The 21,637-nt window shown below is 53.3% G+C and overlaps 1 protein-coding gene across 1 annotated transcript; it reads left to right on the top strand.

Annotated features, from left to right (window-relative positions):
- The first annotated feature begins 586 nt into the window (after positions 1-586).
- Positions 587-18,071, top strand: LOC110484333 (serine/threonine-protein kinase pim-1-like). Its single transcript, XM_085564035.1, has 6 exons — positions 587-761; positions 15,811-15,917; positions 16,241-16,291; positions 16,496-16,862; positions 17,528-17,707; positions 17,965-18,071. Exons 1-6 carry the CDS (start codon positions 587-589, stop codon positions 18,069-18,071), a joined length of 987 nt encoding a protein of 328 aa, XP_085420161.1.
- Positions 18,072-21,637: the final 3,566 nt, after the last annotated feature.

The following is a 21,637-nucleotide window of genomic DNA, read 5'->3' as shown; positions in this document are numbered from 1 at the left end:
GAGTTCAGGAAAGGTGGGCATGTTTCAAAATAGAGATATGAAGGGCACAGGAACAGACTGTCCCTGTGTGCTGAAAGATGAGTCGACGAGGCAAACGTCTAGCCTGGATGGTGAAGGAGGTTTTGGAGGAACTCAGGAATAAAAAGAGGATGTATCATCTTTGGAAGGAGGGTCAGGTCCCTCAGGAAGTGTTTAATGGGTCTGCTAGGGCATGTAGGAAAGAAATTAGGGAGGCCGAAGCTCAGTTTGACCTTAAAATGGCAACTTCAGTAAAGGCTAATAAAAAATGTTTTTATGAATATATTAATGGTAAAAGGAAGGGTAAGGTCAACCTTTGTTATTTATTAGATGTGGAAGGGAATTTAATAACTGCAGATGGAGAGAAGGCAGAGGTGCTTAACGCCATCTTTGCCTCAGTCTTTAGTGAGAAGACGATTTGCCTTCAGGACAACTGTCCTCCTGGGCTGGTAGATGGTGTCAGGGAGCAGAGTGGGCCACTGTTATCCAGGGGGAGGCAGTCAGAGAACTGCTGAGCTGCTTGGATGTTCATAAATCCATGGGACCAGATGGGATCCACCCCAGGGCGATGAGGGAGCTGTCAGATGAGCTTGCCAAGCTGCTCTCCATCATTTTCCAGCAGTCCTGGCTCACTGGGGAGGTTCCAGATGACTGGAAGCTGCCCAATGTGATGCCCATTCACAGCAAGGGTGAGAAGGAGGATCCTGGTAATTACAGGCCAGTCAGCCTGACCTCAGTACCCGGTAAGGTCATGGAGCAGTTTACACTGAGTGTCACCACACAGCACTTACAGGATGGCCAGGGTGTCAGACCCAGCCAGCAGGGGTTTAGGAGGGGTATGTCGTGTTTGACCAACCTGGTCTCCTTTCATGACCAGGTGACCCTCCTGGTGGATGTGGGACAGGCTGTGGATGTGTCTATTTGGACTCCAGCAAGGCCTTTGGCACTGTCTCCCACAGCACACTCCTGGAAAAGCTGCAGCCCACGGCTGGGACAGGAGCACTCTGTGCTGGGCTCAGAACTGGCTGCATGGCCGGCCCAGACAGTGGTGGTGAGCGGTGCTGCATCCAGCTGGGGACAGTCACCAGTGGTGTCCCTCAGGGCTCTGCGCTGGGCCAGCTCTGTTCAATGTTTTTATTGACCACATGGATGAGGGGATTGAGCCTTTCCTTAGTAAATCTGCAGATGACACTAAGCTGGGAGCGTGTGTCCATCTGTTGGAAGGTAGGAGGGCTCTGCAGGGAGACTTGGAAGAGTTGGAGGGATGGGCAGAGTCCAATAAGATGAAGCTTAGTAAATCCAAGTGCCCATCCCTGCATTTTGACCACAAACACCCCCTGCAACATTACAGGCTGGGGATGGTGTGGCTGGTCAGTGCCCAGGCAGAAAGGGACCTGGGGGCACTGGTCGAAAGCCCGGTTGAACATGAGCCAGCAGGGTGCCCTGGTGGCCCAGAAGGCCAATGGCTCCTGGCCTGGATCAGGAATGGTTTGGCCAGCAGGAGCAGAGCAGTGATTCTTCCCCTGTACTTGCCCTGGTTGGGCAGCACCTCAAGTGCTGTGTCCAGTTCTGGGCCACCCAGTTTGGGAAGGTCATGGAGGACCTGGAGCATGTCCAGAGAAGGGCAGCAAGGCTGGTGATGTGCTTGGAACACAAGTCCTGTGAGGAACAAGTGTTGGAGCTGGGGTTGTTTAGCCCGGAGAAGAGGAGGCTCAGAGGTGACCTTACCACTCTCTACACTCCCTGAAAGGTGGTTGCAGTCAGGTGGGGGTTGGTCTCTTTCTCCTCACAGCAGCTGACAGAACCAGAGGACAAAGTCTTATGCTGTACCAAGGGAAATTTAGATTGGATATTAGGAAAAATGTTTTTTATGGAAAGGGTGATAAAGTACTGGAATTGTCTGTCCAGGGAGGTGGTGGAGTCAGCATCCTTGGATATGTTTAAAAAAAGACTGGATGTGGCACTCAGTGCCATGGCTCAGCTGAAGTGGTATTAGGGCATGGGTTGGATTTGATGACCTTAAAGGTCTCTTCCAACCCAGTAATTCTGGTTTCTGTGATTATGTGACATCACAGAGCAGGCTGTGACATCACAGGATGTCTGTATGACATCACAGAGCAAGCTGTGAGGTCACAGAGTGTGCTGTGACATTATAGGGTGGCTGTGTTACATCACTGAAGGTGTTGTGACATGACAGGATGGGTCTGTGAGGCCAAGAGGTGCTGTGTGACATGATAAGTGGGTTTTGCCATCACAGAGCAGGCTGTGACATCACAGAGGAGGTTGGACATCACAGAAGAGGTTCTGATGTCACAAAGCTGTCTATGACATTTCAGGCTGGCTGTGTGTCATCACAGAATGGGATGTGAGGCTACATAGAAGACTCTGCCATCATAGATAAGGCCTCTGTGACATCACAGAGCAGCTGTGTGATGTCACAGAGAAGGCTGAGACAATAGAGAGTGGGTTGTGCCATCACAGAGCTGACTGTGAAATCACAGCGCAGGCTGTGACATTAAAGGGAGACTGTGACATCACAGGCTGGGCTGTGACGCCACAGGGCAGATTTTGTGACATCACAGAGCAGACTGGGACCTCAAAGAGCAGGCTGTGACATCACAGAGCAGCTGTATGAAATCCCAGGTGGCCTGTTACATCTCAGAGTGGGCTGTGTGACATCGCAGGGGCTGTGTGACATCACTGGGGCTGTGTGACATCGCAAGGGCTGTGTGACTTCACAGTTGGCTGTGTGACATCACTGGGTCTGTGTGACATCACAGGGCCAGTGTGACATCCCAGGGGTCCTGTGACATTACGGGGGCTGTGTGACATCACAGGAGGTGTGTGACATCCCAGGGGCTGTGTGACATCACTGGGGCTCTGTGACATCCCAGGGGCTGTGTGATTTCACTGAGGAGGTCACTCTGCCCCAATTTCCCCCAGAGAAGTCCAACACTGCTCATGCACAGGGGGGTCCCCTGTCCCCCCGGGTCCCCCCGCCCCCGTCGCCGCAGCCTCCCCCAGAGGATGTTCCACGAGATCAACCCCATAGCCCAACACAGGGACGGGGGCTGGGGCTGTGGGGGGTGGGACGGGGGGACAGGGACCCCCTGGCATTGTCCCTGTGTCCCCCAGGGCCAGAGCCTTGGCCAGGGCTCCTTCACCCTGTTACCAACGAGGGCTTGAGAGCGCTGAAAAGTCCCCGGCAAGGGAGCAGCAAAAACCAGATTTAATATTAAGCGACAGCACCACAAAGTTCCTTGGCAAGAGTCACTCTGCTCCTGACTGAACACTTGTCTTGGTTCGACAAGACAGGAGTCTGTGGAAGAGGGCAAAGCCTCCTGTGCAATGGAGAACGGCAAACCCCCCTCCCTCTGAATTACCAGGATCTTTAAATTAAAAGGCTCTCAGGCAAAGATGTGGGAATCGGAGTAACAATTCTTTACTAGGAGAAAACTAGACAACAATTTAAAAAGGCAAATGCAATCGGTACAAACAAAACCAGTGAAAAAAGTCCAGAACCTGAGGAGTCGGGGTGCCAGTAGTTCTGCTGGGACAATTGCTCCCCTTGCAATGGTTGATGAGTTGCAGCTGAAGTGGTGATCTTTAGAAGGGTACAGTTTTCCTCTGAAGATCTGGTGGCAGTGGGGCCGGTCTTCCTCTGCGCCGGGGTTGCCTCTGAGCTCCGCTGCCGTCGCCTCAGCGCGCGCCGGCTGCTTTGCTGCGAGTGCCGCTGAAAAGAGAGAGAGAGTGAGCTGCTTCTCTGGGAATTCCGCGAAGAGAGAGAGCGAGCTGCTTCTCTCGGAGTCCCGCCCAGAGAGCTGCCTCCTCTCCCCAAAAAGCTACCCCTTTAAACAACAATAGAGTGCTTGGCTTCCCCCCTCTGGGTGGGACCCCTCACGGTGTTACATTTACCAGCCCTGCATTGAATCAGTCAATGGTGTATAAACAAACCATTGCCTCTACGGGGCAAACCATTGTCTCTGAGAGAGATAACAAAAACCTGTCCAATCGGTTTGCCTTCAACAGATGGCAAATGGAATACAAGCTTATCTTACAACCCAGGACATTATCCACCCCTTATTCTATTTCCATCTGCACACCATGAAATCTTACACCCAGTTCTCTCTTAAGACCAAGTTTCCCTGTGGTACACAGCGGGTCTCCCCATCTTTCTGCATTACCCACCAAGTGTAACCAGGTCCTTGAGCAAAGACAATCCCACGAATGGGTTGGTCTTTGCCTGAGGTGGGATTAATCCAAACAGTTTTCCCTAAAATACCTTTCATATGTACTACAGGGACCTTATCTCCATCTACTGCGTGTAAGGGTTCTGACTGAGCAGGGCCAGCTCGATTGACAGACCCCCGGGTGTTGACCATCCAGGTTGCTTTTGCCAGGTTAATTTCCCAGTTTCTAAATGTTCCCCCACCAAGTGCCTTCAGGGTAGTCTTAAGGAGTCCGTTGCACCGTTCAACTTTGCCGGCAGCTGGAGCATGATAGGGAATATGATATATCCATTCGATACCATGTTCTCTGGCCCAGGTGTTGATAAGGCTGTTCTTGAAATGGGTACCGTTGTCAGACTCAATTCTCTCAGGGGTGCCGTGTCTCCACAGGACTTGCTTTTCCAAGCCTAAGATGGTGTTCCGGGCAGTGGCATGAGGTACAGGGAAAGTCTCCAGCCATCCAGTGGTGGCTTCCACCATGGTCAGCACGTAGTGCTTGCCTTGGCGTGTCTGGGGCAGTGTGATGTAGTCAATCTGCCAGGCCTCCCCATACTTGTACTTGGACCACGGCCCACCATACCATAGGGGCTTCACTCTCTTGGCCTGTTTGATGGCAGCACACGTCTCACAGTCATGGATAACCTGGGAAACACTGTCCATGGTTAGATCCACCCCTCGGTCTCGTGCCCACTTGTAGGTGGCATCTCTGCCCTGATGACCTGAGGCATCATGAGCCCATCGAGCCAGGAACAACTCCCCCTTATGGTGCCAATCTAAGTCTATCTTTGACACCTCTATTTTTGCTGCCTGATCTACCTGCTCGTTGTTTCGGTGCTCCTCATTAGCCCGACTTTTGGGGACATGGGCATCTACATGACGGACTTTCACCGTCAGCTTTTCCACCCGAGAGGCAATGTCTTTCCATATATCAGCAGCCCAGATTGGCTTTCCTCTACGTTGCCAGTTGGCCTTCCTCCACCTTCCCAGCCAGCCCCACAGAGCATTGGCTACCATCCATGAATCAGTATAAAGGTAGAGCTTTGGCCACTTCTCCCTTTCAGCAATGTCCAGAGCCAGCTGAACGGCCTTGAGTTCGGCGAGTTGGCTCGATCCACCTTCTCCTTCGGTAGCTTGTGCAACTTGGCGTGTGGGGCTCCATACGGCTGCTTTCCACTTCCGGTTCATCCCTACGATGCGACAGGAACCGTCAGTGAAAAGAGCGTAGCAGGTCTCCTCTGCTGGTAGTTGGTTGTATGGTGGAGCTTCTTCAGCCCTTGCCACTTGTACCTGCTCCTCATCATCAGTGAGACCAAAGTTTTCACCTACTGGCCAGTTCGTAATTATCTCCAAAATCCCAGGGCGATTCAGGTTTCCAATACGGGCGCGTTGAGTGATGAGGGCAATCCATTTGCTCCATGTGGCGTCAGTGGCATGGTGGGTAGAGGGAACCTTTCCTTTAAACATCCACCCCAGCACCGGTAGTCGGGGTGCCAGGAGGAGTTGTGTTTCTGTGCCAATTACCTCCGAGGCGGCTTGAACTCCTTCAAAGGCAGCCAAGATTTCCTTCTCTGTGGGAGTGTAGTTGGCTTCAGACCCTCTGTAACTTCGGCTCCAGAATCCCAGTGGTCGGCCTCGAGTCTCCCCAGGCACTTTCTGCCAAAGGCTCCAGGACAACCCATGGTTCCCGGCTGCAGAGTAGAGCACATTCTTGACCTCTGGTCCCGTTCTGACTGGGCCAAGGGCTACAGCATGAGCGATCTCCTGCTTGATCTGGGTGAAGGCTTGTTGCTGCTCAGGGCCCCAGTGGAAATCATTCTTCTTTCGGGTAACCAGATAAAGAGGGCTCACAATCTGGCTATACTCAGGAATGTGCATTCTCCAGAAACCTATGGCACCCAGGAAAGCTTGTGTTTCCTTTTTGCTGGTTGGTGGGGACATAGCTGTGATCTTGTTGATGACCTCAGTGGGAATCTGGCGCCGTCCATCTTGCCATTTCACTCCCAGGAACTGGATCTCTCGGGCAGGTCCCTTGACTTTGCTCTTCTTGATGGCAAAGCCAGCTTCTAGTAGTATCTGGATGATCCTCTCACCTTTCTCAAACACTTCTGCCGCTGTGCTCCCCCACACAATGATGTCATCAATGTATTGCAGGTGTTCTGGAGCCTCACCCTTTTCTAGTGCAGCCTGGATCAGTCCATGGCAGATGGTGGGGCTGTGTTTCCACCCCTGGGGCAGTCGGTTCCAGGTGTACTGCACGCCCCTCCAGGTAAAAGCAAACTGAGGCCTGCATTCTGCTGCCAGAGGAATGGAGAAAAACGCATTAGCAATATCAATGGTGGCATACCACTTTGCTGCCTTGGACTCCAGCTCGTACTGGAGTTCCAGCATGTCCGGCACAGCAGCGCTCAGCGGTGGAGTCACTTCATTTAAGCCACGATAGTCCACAGTCAATCTCCATTCTTTGTCAGATTTGCACACAGGCCAGATGGGGCTGTTGAAGGGTGAGTGGGTTTTGCTGACCACCCCTTGGCTCTCCAGCTCCCGAATCATTTTGTGGATGGGGATCACGGCATCTCGATCCGTCCGATACTGCCGGCGGTGCACTGTCGAGGTCGCAATTGGCACACGTTGTTCTTCCACCCTTAGGAGTCCTACTGCAGAGGGGTTTTCTGACAGTCCAGGCAAGGTGTTCAATTGCTTAATGTCTTCTGCCTCTACAGCGGCTATTCCAAAAGCCCACCTGAGTCCCTTTGGGTCTTTGTAATATCCGTTCCGGAGGAAGTCTATGCCTAGGATACACGGAGCATCTGGGCCAGTCACTATAGGATGTTTCTTCCACTCCTTCCCAGTCAGGCTCACCTCGGCTTCCACCAGAGTCAATTGTTGTGATCCCCCTGTCACACCAGCAATGGAAACAGGCTCTGCCCCCACATGTCCCGATGGTATCAGAGTACACTGTGCACCAGTATCAACTAAAGCATCATATTTTTGTGGCTCTGATGTGCCAGGCCATCGGATCCACACTGTCCAGAAGATCCGGTTTTCCCATGCCTCTCCCTGGCTAGAGACAGGGCCCCTCTAACACTGGTTATCATTCCTTTCCTGGGCATACATACTAGAGGTCCCTTCAAGGGGGTCTGACAGATCGTACCCACAAGCTTGGTCACGGGAGGTTGAGGCTACCTTCACTTTGGTGGAACTCCCCTGGTTAGAGTTTCCCTCCTTAAGTTGACGGACCCGTGCTGCCAGGACAGAAGTGGGTTTCCCATCCCACCTCCCCATGTCTTCCCCATGGTCACGCAGGAAGAACCACAGATTAGCCCTTGGGGTGTACCCTCTCTCTCTAGCTGGGGAATGTTGGGCGCTGATTCTGGGGCCTGTGACTCTCACGGGTGCTGTATTAACCTTCCTTATCTCCTCCCTCATCTCCTCTTTAAACTCCTTAATCACAGCTGAGATATGAGCCTGCATTGGGCCATTAATCATACTCTCATAATTCCTAAGTTTGTTGGCAACAGAACCTATTGTCTCCTGGTGGGCGTCAGCATTGATTGTTGCAATGAAGGAGGTGTATTGAGATGGCCCAAGATTTGCCAGACTCCACAGCATTTGTCCCGTACACCTGACCTTGTATGGGTCATTATTGTGTCGTCCATCCCTCCCAAAGAGTACCTCCAATACTGCCACTTCCCTCAGCTGTTGGATCCCTTCCTCGAGGGTCTTCCAGCACATTCTATGATGGTGCTCTTGCATTCTCTCTCTGTGGACAAACCTCTCCCTGACACTCATTAAGAGCCGCTCCCAGAGAGAAAGGGATCCTGGTTCCCTTACAAAAACCTGATTTATACCCGAGTCCTGGGTCAAGGGTCCCAAGTTCCTTGCCTCACCACCGTCCAGCTGCACGCCTGTACCCATAAGATCCCAAACCCGGAGTAGCCAGGTAGCATAAGCCTCACGCCCTCGTCGCACAATGTCTTTATGCAGATTACGAAGACTTTCGTACGTCAGGGACTCGGTGATGATAGCAATCTCTGGGTCCCCTGTGGGTTGTGAGGTTCCTCCATTCCTGTCCCTATCTGCAGGGTGCTCTGCTTTCACCTTAGACTTCCTTGTTTCTACCGGGGCCACTGCTGCTGACCGTGACTGCCTTTGTGGTTCAGCTGGAACCTGGACAGTTGTAACATCTGTGGGTTCCACAGCTGTACTATTAGACTGTCCTTCCTCAAGGCAAAGGGCCAGTTTCTCACCAGCTGGGGAAATGCACTCCTTCAGCATCTCTCGTATCTCCTTAACCAGAACCCTCACCCAATCTGGGCGGTTCATTTCTGAGGTGGGCTGTGGGGCAGGGTCAGGCTCTGGAGCAGCAGCATCTCGAGTCTGTGGTGTAGGTGTGAGGGTAGCTATCCAGGTTAATCTTCCCTTATCTCTGAATGCTAAATATAACAGGACTATCAGCAACACCACCCATTGTATGGTATCATTAGCACTTAGAAAGGATCTTAACCCTTTGAGAACTGGTGGAGCAGACCCAAAAAGATGGTTAAAAGGTTGGGAGAAAGTTTGCCCAGGTGCTATTTCCTCACAGTAGGTACCGTTATTAAAGTAACCCCAAAAACATACAGTTAACATGTGATAGCTATAAATCCATGTACCTGCCTTCCAGAGGAAATTAAAGATCCATGAATTCCTCACCCAATTAACCCAGAAGCCAAACTTGATAACAGACACCGTAGCCTTAGTTATAGGACCCATTTTTAGATAAGGGTCTGCAAATGGGAAAAGTATAGCTACGATCACGTGCCACCCAAACCAAGGTAAACTAGACCACATTGTGATGCTGAAGATGTTTTTACACACAACAAAAAACCAAATTACTTAAGAACTGTTAATCCTTTTTCCCTCTCAATGCCGTCGGGCCCCACGTTGGGCGCCAAATTCTGTCTTGGTTCGACAAGACAGGAGTCTGTGGAAGAGGGCAAAGCCTCCTGTGCAATGGAGAACGGCAAACCCCCCTCCCTCTGAATTACCAGGATCTTTAAATTAAAAGGCTCTCAGGCAAAGATGTGGGAATCGGAGTAACAATTCTTTACTAGGAGAAAACTAGACAACAATTTAAAAAGGCAAATGCAATCGGTACAAACAAAACCAGTGAAAAAAGTCCAGAACCTGAGGAGTCGGGGTGCCAGTAGTTCTGCTGGGACAATTGCTCCCCTTGCAATGGTTGATGAGTTGCAGCTGAAGTGGTGATCTTTAGAAGGGTACAGTTTTCCTCTGAAGATCTGGTGGCAGTGGGGCCGGTCTTCCTCTGCGCTGGGGTTGCCTCTGAGCTCCGCTGCCGTCGCCTCAGCGCGCGCCGGCTGCTTCGCTGCGAGTGCCGCCGAAAAGAGAGAGAGAGCGAGCTGCTTCTCTGGGAATCCCGCGAAGAGAGAGAGCGAGCTGCTTCTCTCGGAGTCCCGCCCAGAGAGCTGCCTCCTCTCCCCAAAAAGCTACCCCTTTAAACAACAGTAGAGTGCTTGGCTTCCCCCCTCTGGGTGGGACCCCTCACGGTGTTACATTTACCAGCCCTGCATTGAATCAGTCAATGGTGTATAAACAAACCATTGCCTCTACGGGGCAAACCATTGTCTCTGAGAGAGATAACAAAAACCTGTCCAACCGGTTTGCCTTCAACAGATGGCAAATGGAATACAAGCTTATCTTACAACCCAGGACAACACTTCACACTTAAGGCACCCCTAGGAAACAAATCAACCACAAATCCAAACAAAATCCAGGCAATCAAACTGAAATGATCAGAGAACTGTCCCTTTATGTGGCACAGGGACACATAGAACAGTGAGGGCAAGGATAAAAGGAATATGGGCCAAAAGCTGAACAGAGCTCAAATTTAACAGGACTTAACTTATACCTTAACCTTAACTTCTACCTTCAACTTCAAAATTTAGCAAAAGAACAGATATTAACAGTATTTAACATAACCTATGACTTTTCAATTTAACAGAGGAATATCGTTTAACAGGATTTAGCTCAGCTTATAACTTATAGCAAAAAACAACTCTTAGCAGCATTTAACTTAGCTTAGGCTGCATCACTTGACCTCACTTACAGGCCTGACAGGCTCAGCTATCCAGGGCACTCAGAGCCCTCAGAGAGCAGCATTTCTGCCACATTCCCCAGCACAGGCACTCCTGTGTGCACACAGACACAGAGAGTCAGTGCAAGGCACCTGTGAGAAATTCCCCTAAGGGCGGGGAAATGCTCCTTGAGGATGCTTTGGCATCTCCCCAGCAGGGAAGGGTTGAGCCTGGAGGAGTCGGGGGATCGGCCCAGGCTCCCTCGTTGTTTCGGGATCCCCGAATTCAGCAAACGGGAGAGTTCCCGGCTCGGAGAGGCCCCACTCAGAGGGAGTCGCTGGCCCAGGAGAGCTCCAAGGGCTCCTTTTGGAGCGCTGTTTGTAGGGCCCCTAGAGAGGGGCTGCAGTCCCAGCCATGTTTCATCCTGGCCACACTTGGCATCAGCAGCTTTCTTTGGCAGGGTGAGAACAGGGATGTTGTGCCACTGAGGGGACACAAACAGTTCCAGGGCTGCTCCTAAAGTAACCAGGAGCTGGCTGGGCAGCAGCAGTGCCTGGAGCAGACAGTGTTTGTGATGAGCTCCAGAGGAGCTGAGCCCAGGGGCTGCTGGCCAAGACCGAGGCCCAGTGAGCATTTCTCAGCTGGCAGGGCAGCCTGAGAAGGGGAGGAGGGAATGCACCAGCACAGGAACCATGGAAACAAGGAGCCATTGTGACACTGTGTGGCCTGTGAGACCAAGGGGCCATTGTGACACTGTGAGGCACCATGGAACAATGGACACCATTGTGACACTTGGGGGACAGATTGGATCATGGAGACCATTGGGATACTATGATACCCAATGGAATCAGCAAAGCATTGTGACACTGTGAGGCTACATGGAACCAGTGAGACCATTGTGACCCTGGGGTCCCCACAGAACCAAGAGGACCATTGTGACACTGTGGGGCCTCGTGTCATCAGTGGTCCATTGTGACACTGTGGAGCCAAAGGAGACCATTGTGACACTGCAAACCCCCATGGTCCAAAGGTCCATTGTGACATTGTGGGCCTCATGGATCAGAGGACTCACATGTCATTGTGGGGCCTGGGGAACCATGGAGACCATTGGGACACTCCATGGCCTCATGGAATCATTGGAACCATTGAGAAACTAGGAGGTCTCATGGAACCCAGGGGCTATTGTGACACTGTGGGACCCCATGCAACCAAAGGAACACAGAACAGGTCTGGCTGGTTTGGCCTCCCGTGGACTGCCTGACTGGTCCAGCTGACCTTGGCATGTTAAAGGTCTCTTCTCTGCTACTGGGGCTCACTGGGACAGGAAACACTGGGGCTCCCTGCTTTCCTTTCAGTGGAAAAGAACTCTCCTTCTCCTCCAAGTGCCCATGGCCAGAACTGGGATTTTACGTCCAAATGTCCTTTTATCCAGGGATTGTTCCCATAGGAATATTGCCAGGACAAGTCTGGTTGGAAGTGGTTTCATGAGGGTCACCTCTCATCTGTGCCCAAAACACTGGGGAAGGCTCCATGCTTTCCTTCCTATGGGAAAGAATTGTCCTGTTGTGTGTTTTTCTTTAGTTTGATATTTGTTCTGTGTATGTTCAACCCCCAACCCCTAATCTCCTCCCTTCCCCAGTTTTCAATCTTCCCAAGCTCTTCCCTACCCCCCTCCTCTCCAAGTTGTCAATCCTCCCTTTCCCTGCCCCTTTCCCCAGAACATTCCCTGTCACTCCTCCTAGCCTCCTCCCCTGCTTCCAGAGCATTCCCTGTCTATTTAGTGAGGCTCAACACCCTTTTGGTTACTTTGTGTTACTCCTCTCCCCTGTTTCCCCTGATAGGTTTGTGCTCTGTTAGTTCCTCCTTAGACTCTTCCCCAGGCGTACCCTCAGTGGTTGCTGTTCCTATACCCTGCCTCTTGAGTTCTGGTATAAAACCTTTGTTCGCCCTCCCCAGAGGGTCTTGGGGCTCACTGAATGAAACCATCCTGTTCACCCCCAAGTCCCGTGTTGCCTCCCCACGCCAAGTGGGACTGCAGAGCTTCACAGGGGGAGCAGCCGCCCGTTCTCTTCCCTCTCACCCCCCAGCACACCACTGCTCGGGGTATCGCGGCAAGAGAGGCTGCCCGCATTGCAACACTGTCCTGCTTCTCCAGGTGCCCATGGCCAAAATTTGGATTCTGTCTCCAAAATTCCCTATATCCAGAGGCTGCCTGCAGACAATCTGCCATTCCTGACAAGTCTGGCTGACCTTGGCCTTGTGAGGCTCTCATCTGCCTTCCAAACACTGGGGCTCTGTGCTTTGCTTCCTATGGAACAGAACTCTTCTTATCCAGGTGCCTATGTCCAGAATTGGGATTACACCTCCAACATTGCCTGGTGTGAAAGACTGGAGGAGATTGTTGGCTGGAAACATTTTGTGTGTGGGGGAGGAAGGGGCAGGTCCAGCCTTGCCCTGCCCTGGAGCCCCAGCACTGCCCTGCCCTGGAACCCCAATCCCCCCAGAGCCTCTATCCCAGCCCAGCAGTGTCTGCCAGTCCCTGGCACAGCACAGGCAATGCTCCACAGCCACGTCTGGAGCTCCCAGCCCAGCTCCTGAGTGACCAAATGACCCCAAGTCCTCCCTGGGGCTGGGGCAGCAGAACTCAGAGGCACCAGCAGCTCCAGCTGGGAAATGGAGTGTGGGATGGGGCTGTGAAAGCCCTGCCTGGACTGTGCCAAGCAGGACACACAAGCCCTGACCCTCATCCCCCAAGCAACTCTCTCAATGAGACATTTAAAAGGAATTACAATAATTTGTGTACTCTGAGTTAGATTCACTGGAGAAATAGTGCCCCAAAGCTCATTAACATTCAGAATGCTTGAACAAGCCAAGCCTTTGGGAATAATTTGATTTAAGTTTTTAAATCTTTTGTGATTAATTAGGCAGGCTTTAGTAGTGTATTCAAAGTGAATGCTTTATTTTTATAAAGACACAGAAAAGATTTGTTAGGTCCTGTTTCATCTTTTTATTCCACATAAATGAATATGTGCAATCTCCACTTGACACTGAATTCAAGTACCTCCTCATGCAGTTGAAATAGATATGAAAATCAAGACCCTTGATGGCTGACAATCCATCAGACTCTGTCCCTACCCCCACCCCACCATTTCCCCCATCCAAGCCCTGGCACTCAAAGCAGCCTTGTGCAAATCTGAGCTCCCTCCAGCCCAGGCTGCACCTGCAGGTTTCAGCTCCTTGGCTCCAACCCCCACCTGCTTTCCTTGGAGTAAGAGCTGCCTGAGACACAGAGGGATGTTCAATTCTTGTCAGCCAACAAAGCCAAGGGAAGGCACAGCTCCATCAAATGCAGAAGTCATTCCTCTGCTGGCTATTAAATCCACTTTGCACAGTAGTCAGTCTCAGAGCAATGGAAAACGCTTTCTGTGCCCAGCACAGATCCCAAGGTCCCCCCAAACCCTCCCTGCCCCAATTCTGCCCAAATTTGCTCTTTCCACACACGAGTCACGTGCTGAAGTCAGAAGCTCCCTCCATGCCCAGAGGGGGGAAAAGAGAGAAAGTGGATGAAGAGCTCTCCTGTGCAGAGCCAAGGTCCAAGTGCCCCTGCAGTGGAAACCACAACTCATCAGGTTTGTGTCCTTTGGGCTCAGGGATGGTGACACTCAGAGGCACAGAAAGGTTTCTTGCCAACAAACAGGAGTTGAACATTTGAACAATTTAGTAACCATCACAGACTTTCCTTTTTCTTGGAACTGTTTAAACCTGCTCTGGACTGAAAACCCAGAAAAACACCAGCAGCTCACACCTGTGGCCCACCGAGCTCTGGGACCCTGCATTCCAGTGCCAGAGGGACTGAGAAGAGACCGAGTGAGCCAACTACAACCCACAAAAAGGACTTTCTGAATTGCCATCTCTTCAGAACTCTGAGGGGGTTTATTTCATATTATTCATGCTTGTGAACACTATACTTGTTAAATAAACTGATTTTTTCCACTTTTCTCCAGGGAAGTCTTCTCCTGAAATAGTAGAGAGAGGGGCCGCTTGAACTTGATTTGTAGACGGACTCCTTTTGGAGGTTTCCTCACAAAATTTGCCCTAAACCAGGACAAACAGTCACAGTTGTGCCACTTCACCAGTGGCACAACTCCCCAGCCCCCCAGGAAAAGAAAGGACATGTAAAGTTCTCCAAACACTTGGCCTGCTTTGCTGCAAAAGTCGCGCTGCACACACAGTGCAGTGTGGAAAGCCAAGAGAAGCTGCAGCAGGTGGCAAATCTTGGGACAGAAGCTCAACCTTGTTCTCCATGAGAGGTTCTTGTCAAGAGCAGACAGGAGAAGATTCCTGGAGAAGTGGAACAGCGTTGCAGAAGTGAAATGAAAATGAAAGAAAGTATCTAAGATGTTTTCCTCTTTATTTCTATGCTCCCCTTTTCCATGTTGCACGACTTCTCCATGCCGTGAATTCCAAATGGATCTCACCTCTAAGATGGGTCACTTAGCAAATTCCAAACACTCTAAAATACCATGAGCTACACGCAGTTTTCCTTCCCCTGTTTTTACTGGAAAGCAACGCTGGAGACATAAGTGCAGTGCTTGGGTCAGGTAGGAATCCTACAGCAAGGGAATGTGCCCCAAGGGTGTTTGAGCCTCAGCAAGGACAATGCACAGCAGCGACACAGCAGAGGGGATTCCTCTGCCAGTGTGCAGGAGTCAGGACTCTGGATCTGGGCTCCACACTGCAAAGTTCCCGTGTCTGGACAGACGAAGGGGCTGTCCCCGGGGCGCGCGGGGCTCGGCCGTGGGGCTCGTGGGGCGAGCGGGGAACGGACACGCGGACAAACGGCCTCGGTGCTTCAGTTGCAGAGGCAGCAGCGGCGGCGGCGGCAGCAGCGGCGGCAGCAGCGGCAGCAAAAGCAGTTTTTCTCTTCTTTCTCTTTCTCTTTCTCTTCTCTCTCTCCCGCTGTCGGACACCTTCCCCTCGGTGTCCTTAGCCGGTGTCCCTCTCCTCTCCCCGCCTCCTTCTCCCCATGCCGGGCCGGGCCATGCCCCCGGCCCGCCCCCGGCCCCGGGCGGGGCTGCCCCGTCCCCGGCCCCGCCCGCCCCGCCGCGGTCTCGCCTCCGCCCGGCTCTGGCCGTGCTGGCGGTGGCGCTGCCGGGCGGGCATCAGTGCCTGGGGCTGGGCCGGCATCGCCGCCCTTTGGCTCCGCCTGGCCCGAGCCCGGCCCCGGCCCCGCCGCAGGGTCCGGCCCCGCCGCCGGCGCCTCCCGGGCCCCGCGGAGGACACACGCGGCACGGCCGCTCCCGCCGCCCCCGCTGCGGCTTCCCCGGCCCGAGCTCCGCCGCTCGGCAGCGCGGCCGCCGGCCCCGAGCCTCCCGTGTCCCGTTGCCGAGACCGAAGGCCTGGGGATGGCCGGCCCGAGGCGCTCGGGGGGCGCTCGGGGGCCGCTCCTGGCCCCGGGCCGAGCGCTGACAGCCGCGTCCCGCCCGCAGGGAAGGCGCAGGAGGCCCTGCAGGAGCGGTACCGAGTGGGTTCGCTGCTGGGGCGCGGCGGCTTCGGCAGAGTGTTCGCAGCCACGCGGCTCTCGGACGGCGCCCCGGTGAGCGGCGGGGCCGGCGGCTGGCATGGAGGAGGAGGAGGAGGAGGAGGAGGAGGAGGAAAAGAAGGAGGAGGAGGAATGGGGAGAGGAGGAGGAGAATGGAGAAGGAAGAGAAGGAGGAGGAGGATGGAGAAGGAAGAGAAGGAGGAGGAGGAAGGAGGGAGGAGGAAGGAGGGAGGAGGAGGAGGAGGAAGGAGGGACAGGAGGAGGCGGATGGAGGAGGAAGAGAAGGAGGAGGAGGAAGGAGGAGGAGAAGGAGGCAGGAGGATGGGGCTCGGCAGGGCGGGCGGCGAGCTCAGCCCGCTGCTGCCTTTGGCTTGCAGGTGGCCATCAAAAGGGTGCCACGGAACCGCGTCCGGCGCTGGGGCGAGCTGGTGAGTGAGCGGGGCCAGCGGGAACAGCCGGGCCGTGCCGGGCGGGGATGAGGCGAGGCCCGGCATGGGGGAAGCCACCAGGACGCCTCGATGGGGAGCGGGCGTGGGGCCAGCGCAGGGCGCAGAGCATCCCGGGCTGGCTGAGGGGTTCCCCTGCCCTGGCACGACATCAGTCCCACTGGTGGCACCGTGGTCCTCCCGCAGCCCGACGGCACCAGTGCACCTCTGGAGATCGTCCTGCTGGACAAGGTGTCCACTGGCTTCCCTGGTGTGGTCCAGCTGCTGGAGTGGTTTGAGCTCCCCAACAGCATCGTGATGGTGCTGGAGCGGCCGGAGCGGTCTCAGGACCTCCTGCATTTCATTCGGGCACGGAGGTTCCTGTGTGAAGAGGTGGCACGGGAGCTGTTCCGCCAGGTGCTGGAGGCCGTACGGCACTGCACCAGCCGCGGGGTCCTGCACCGTGACATAAAACCAGAGAATATCCTGGTTGACCTGGCCACTGGCCAGGCAAAATTGATCGACTTTGGCTGTGGCACCTACCTGCAGGACACAGCCTACACTGACTTTGCAGGTGAGCCCGGGCAGGGGTGTGCTCCCGGTCCCACCATCTCATGGCCCAACATCTCACAGGCCAAGCTGGGTGTGGCAGCGAGGATTCTCCCTTTTGCTGCCAGTCAGGGTACTGAGTCTTTACCTGAGCTGCTTTTGAGCGGGGCTGGGTGGGGAGGCATCTTTCAGCCCTGCTGGCGGCCTTTGCCCACTACTCTGCCTGGGGCTGGGGTTGGAGCAGCAGCAGGCAGCCTGACAAAAGCACCCGTGGGTGGGGGTAGCAGAGGAGGGGGCCAGGACCAGTGCACCAGCCAGTTTGGTGTGCAGGCGAGAGGAAGGGCTTGAACTGCTCCATTCACCTTGTTTTCATAATATTTTATGAAAACATAAAATATTGGCTTCATAATATTTTTGGGGCACTGCAGGCAGGGAGGATAAGGACCTGTTTTTTCCCCCAGCCCTGAATGGGTTTTTGCTTTACATGTCATGGTCAGGCCTTGCTGGGGCTTCTGCTGCCCTCTTCCAACACCAGTGGCTTCTTGTCCAGCCCTGAGTTTGTACACAAGTCCCAGGTGCTGGCGAGAGTGCAGCAGTCACTCCGTGTGTCACTGCGGCAGCCCCTGCATGCCCAGGGATGCTGGGGCCAGCAGCAGCATCCCCCTGATGAACTCCATCTGTATTCCACAGGAACACTGTCATACAGCCCCCCAGAATGGACCCGCTTGGGCTGGTACCATGGCGAGGCAGCAACGATCTGGTCCCTGGGCATCCTGCTGCACCAGATGGTCTGCGGGCAGCACCCTTTCAGGAGGGGCCGGAAGATCAGCTGGGACCATCAGCTCTCGCTGCCACAGCGGCTCTCTCCAGGTGGATCCTCATCTCTGGCCACGGGGGAATACCAGTGCTGGGAGACAGCAGCGGGCTCGTGAGCATCTCGCTCTGGCAGCTGCTGAGGAGGTGGCACATGTCCCGCTCTCCTGCTCTCCTCCACAACAGGGAATTGATGGGAAAGTTTAGGCCCAGCTGGGAGCACAAAAGCAGCATGGCCTGGGCATGGGAAGAGTGGGGCAAAGCAGACAGGAGCCTTCTCTAGCTGACTGGTGGTTTCTGGTTTCTCTGCCCAGAGTGCCAAGAACTTATCAGGTGGTGTTTATCCATGCACTTCTTGGACAGACCTTCCTTAGAAGACCTGTTCTGTGAACCTTGGATACAGGATAGTCACCTGTCATAGATGAAGGGAGAGAGCCTCATGCACACTTTGCTGCAGGGCCCTGGTAAGTTACAGCTCCACACATGCCCTGGCAATCAGAATCAAGGAAACCCAGACTTTTTTCCTTGCCTATATCAATGCACTGGGGTTGTTGGGTGGGAACACGCAGCCCTTGTGCTGGAGCTGAGCTGCTCTGCCCAGCACTGGTGGCTGCCATCCAAGGTGGTTTTGCTTGTCCCAGTTGCCTGACAGCTGGGGCCCTGGGCAGAGCCCTGACAGCCTGGTCTGACCCCCAGGGAAGGATAAGGAGCCCCTGGAGAAGCTGTACCAGGTGGGGCTGCTGGAGACAGCGAGGACGACATCAAGGATGACAACCTCTTCCTCAACTTGGACACTGGCAGCTGAAGATGATGAACTTTTGGCACCTTCTCGAAAGCCAGGCTCCACAGCGGATTTGCAGATGAGTCCACAGCCGGGGAAATGCTCCCAGATTTGGGCATTGCTCAGACTGGCTGGGAACAAAAGGTTCTCCTTGTTCTGGGGCAGATGCAACTTCAGTTGGCTGCCAGCTGCTTTTTGGCAGGGCTGGGGGCATGGGTTGGGGTGGATACAAAATGGGAGTTTGCTCCTGGCCCTGCTAAAAGCCCCTACCACCCAGCATGGCCTAGGCTGAGGCTGGGGCTGGGGCAGCCAGCCCGACACAAACAAACCCCCATGGTGGGAGCAGAGGTGGGACTCCAGAACCTGTGCAGGGGCTGCTTTGCTTTGCAGGCAAGGAATGGCTTGGCCTGCTCCACTGCCCTTGTTTGCTTTGTGATCACTGTTATTTTGGGGGGTAGTTCAGGAGGGAAGAGAGAAAGTGTGGGCTTCTCTCCCCCATGGGTGGGATTTTCCCTAGCATATGGGAGTTGGGCCTTCCTCAGACCCCTGACAGAGATAAGGGTTGTTTTCTTGTTTCCCCCTGTCTCTAATCACTTTTCAACAGTTTGTTGTTTGTTTTTCTTGAGGAAACGTTCAATGTAAGGTCCAGTCGGGATTGGGAAGTGCTTGGGAGCAGCTGCAGAGTGGATGGGCCGTGCCCTTGGAGAAGGCTGAGGACATCATTTGGGACCAGCTTTTCTCCCAGCAGAGGATGGCGTGAGGTGAGTCCCCGTCTGCTTGGCATGGTGGGATCAGAGCTTTTGGGAGATGGCAACAAGCACAAGGAGTCTCCTGCTCTGGGCAGCTGCTGAGGGCTGGATGTGCTGTGGCTGGCTGTAGGCTGGGAATGTCCTGCCCTCCTGCTCTGCTCCCAAAGGCAGCAGTGATGGGCAGCTCTGGGCACGGCTCTGGACACAGCCAGCATGGCCTGGGCTCTGTGGGCAGCTGGGGCAAGGGGACAGGAGCCTTCAGCTGACGCGTGGTTTCTGGTTTCTCTCCTTGCAGCCGGGCTCTGCGGGTGCTGAGGCTGCCCTGGGCTCTGCCAGGGCTCTGCTGGGCTCTGCCCTGGGCACAGCTGGGCTGGCTCTGCCCTCCCATTGCTCTGACAGCTTTGCATCAGACGAGCCCGTTTGAGCACAGTGCCTGAGCTTTCTGCTTTGGCAGGTGAGTGAGACTCTCCCGCAGGCCAGGAGATTGCAGCTGGGGACACACATCCAACTGGCAAGGACCCAAACTCTCCACAGTCCCAGCTGAACCCCTGAATCTCCGCAGGAATGCCTGGATCTCCACTATTCATTCTTCATTTCTTTTTGGCTGGAATTGTGCAGTTGCACTTTTTTCCTCCTCTAGAAGTGCCATGAGTGGCCAAAGCTGGCAAGTGAGCCGTGTTCCTGAGGCAGTGCAGTCTGGAGCTGATGGATGGAGAGTTGCCCTTCCCACTTCCAAACCAGAGCAAAAGGCCGTAAGTGGGATTTTTCATCTGTAAGAAACCCCTGACAATTTCAGAGGGAATGTGCAGCTCATTCACAGAGTGAGAAGGAAGGTCATCTTCTAAAGGATTTGGGGTTTGACAGAGTTTAGATTCCCAGTCCTGTCTGGAGTTGGAAGGGCCCCAATCAATTTCCTATTGCTTTGACCACAATTTAAAATAACAATGTTGGAAACAACCCCCAAAAACTTTAAAAAAGGCTGCTGAGGTCAGTAAGATGGATCCATGCCATCACACATTTACAATGTAAATAACTGAGTTCTCTTTTTAAAAAGATCATTTACCTCCTAATGCAAAGTTACAGAAGATGTTTCACTAACACTTGGATTTTATTTGTATCTTTTACAATTAATCTAATTGTTGTTTTTTTTTCTTTTTCCTTTTTTTTTCTCTAAATAGAGGTCCTGGCCCTCTTCCAGCCAAAGGGGAAAGGGCCCCACCAAGCCTTGTTACCCACAGATAACATGGTAAAGCTGAACACTAAAGGACCTTGTGGGCATTATTCTGGAATTAAAAAGGTGCCAGCTCCATGGACAACAGAATTATTGTTCCTAACTTGAATGAGATTGAGCAAAAAGAATGAAGAATTGTGTCACTAAAGTACTACTGATGTCTGTAATTTGTACCTTGATAGTCAGCCAGAAACTTTGTTTGCCAAAACACCTCCAGAGTTTCACCAAGGGATCAGTCATCAAAAATGTTTTGAAAATGTAAAGACCAAGGTAGCCAAAGCACTCAGTGTCACTAATTGCTGGGTATGTTCTCAGCTGAAGCTGGGAGGAATGGGGTTCCCTTGGAGGGCTCACCCTGTGTGGTGGCCAGAACTCTGTCAATGGGCTCTGCCTCGTAACGGAGTCAGTGAAGGGACAGTTACAGAAAACTCTGCTGTGGGACACAGGAATACAATGATCAGTGAGACAGGATTCACTCAGATTTCCCGTCAGGAGAAACCCAACCCTGTTATAGTTCTAGAGGCAACAGTGTCAGAAGATTTCTGTGCTTTACCATCACTGCCAATGTCAGTAGAACTTGGGGTGCTGCAGCTGGTCAGTGTCAGTGTCACACCACTCCCAGCTGCAGGGCCACCATTTAGGCTCCTTCAGCAACAAGCACAGAGAAGACTTAGGGCTCAGAGAACATTTTCCACCCAAAGAGTGCCTTGGGTTTCAGAAAGCAAAAGATTCTGGTTCACCCTGCGCCCCATGTGCGCTGCCCTGTCCTGTGGAGTTGACATGAATGAGCTGAATGGATTATTAGAATAGGTAGCAAATGATGCTGTTAAAATGTCCAATAGCACATCCTATGAGCTCCAACAAACACAAATGGGGACTCCAGAGAACCACATGGCCTCGGATTATCTTCTTGCTGGCCAAGGAGGAACCTGGGCTATCAGGGGACGGGGATGTTGCACTGCTAGCAGTGATGGGTTTGAAGGCCAACAGCCAGGAATCACCTTGACAGAAAGAGCAGTAGAAGAGTGGCAGAAAGAAGAAAATTCTTCTTGGTGGGATTGGCTTCATGGCTGCCAAATTAGAGGCTGCTGTGAAATGCATTCGTGGCAGGGCCTGTGATCATTGCAGTGTGTGCACTTGGTGAGTTGCTGGGACACTTTGTGCTGGGAAGTGGAGTATTGAGACCTTCCTTAAAAGATACAGTGTCAAGAAAAGAGAGGCATTTG

Source organism: Lonchura striata, chromosome 32 (genome assembly GCF_050655825.1).
Source record: "Lonchura striata isolate lonStrDom1 chromosome 32, ASM5065582v1, whole genome shotgun sequence".
Lineage (NCBI taxonomy): Eukaryota > Metazoa > Chordata > Aves > Passeriformes > Estrildidae > Lonchura > Lonchura striata.
The sequence above is the reverse complement of the archived record's forward strand: the minus strand, read 5'-3'. Positions and strand labels throughout refer to the sequence as shown.

Excerpts from the sequence above, each read along its gene's own strand:
- LOC110484333 (XM_085564035.1), top strand. The coding sequence starts at position 587 with ATGAGGGAGCTGTCAGATGAGCTTGCCAAGCTGCTCTCCATCATTTTC. Across the intron at positions 762-15,810 it reads CAGCCTGACCTCAGTACCCG|GGAAGGCGCAGGAGGCCCTG; the intron begins GTAAGGTCATGG and ends TCCCGCCCGCAG. Across the intron at positions 15,918-16,240 it reads GGCTCTCGGACGGCGCCCCG|GTGGCCATCAAAAGGGTGCC; the intron begins GTGAGCGGCGGG and ends TTTGGCTTGCAG.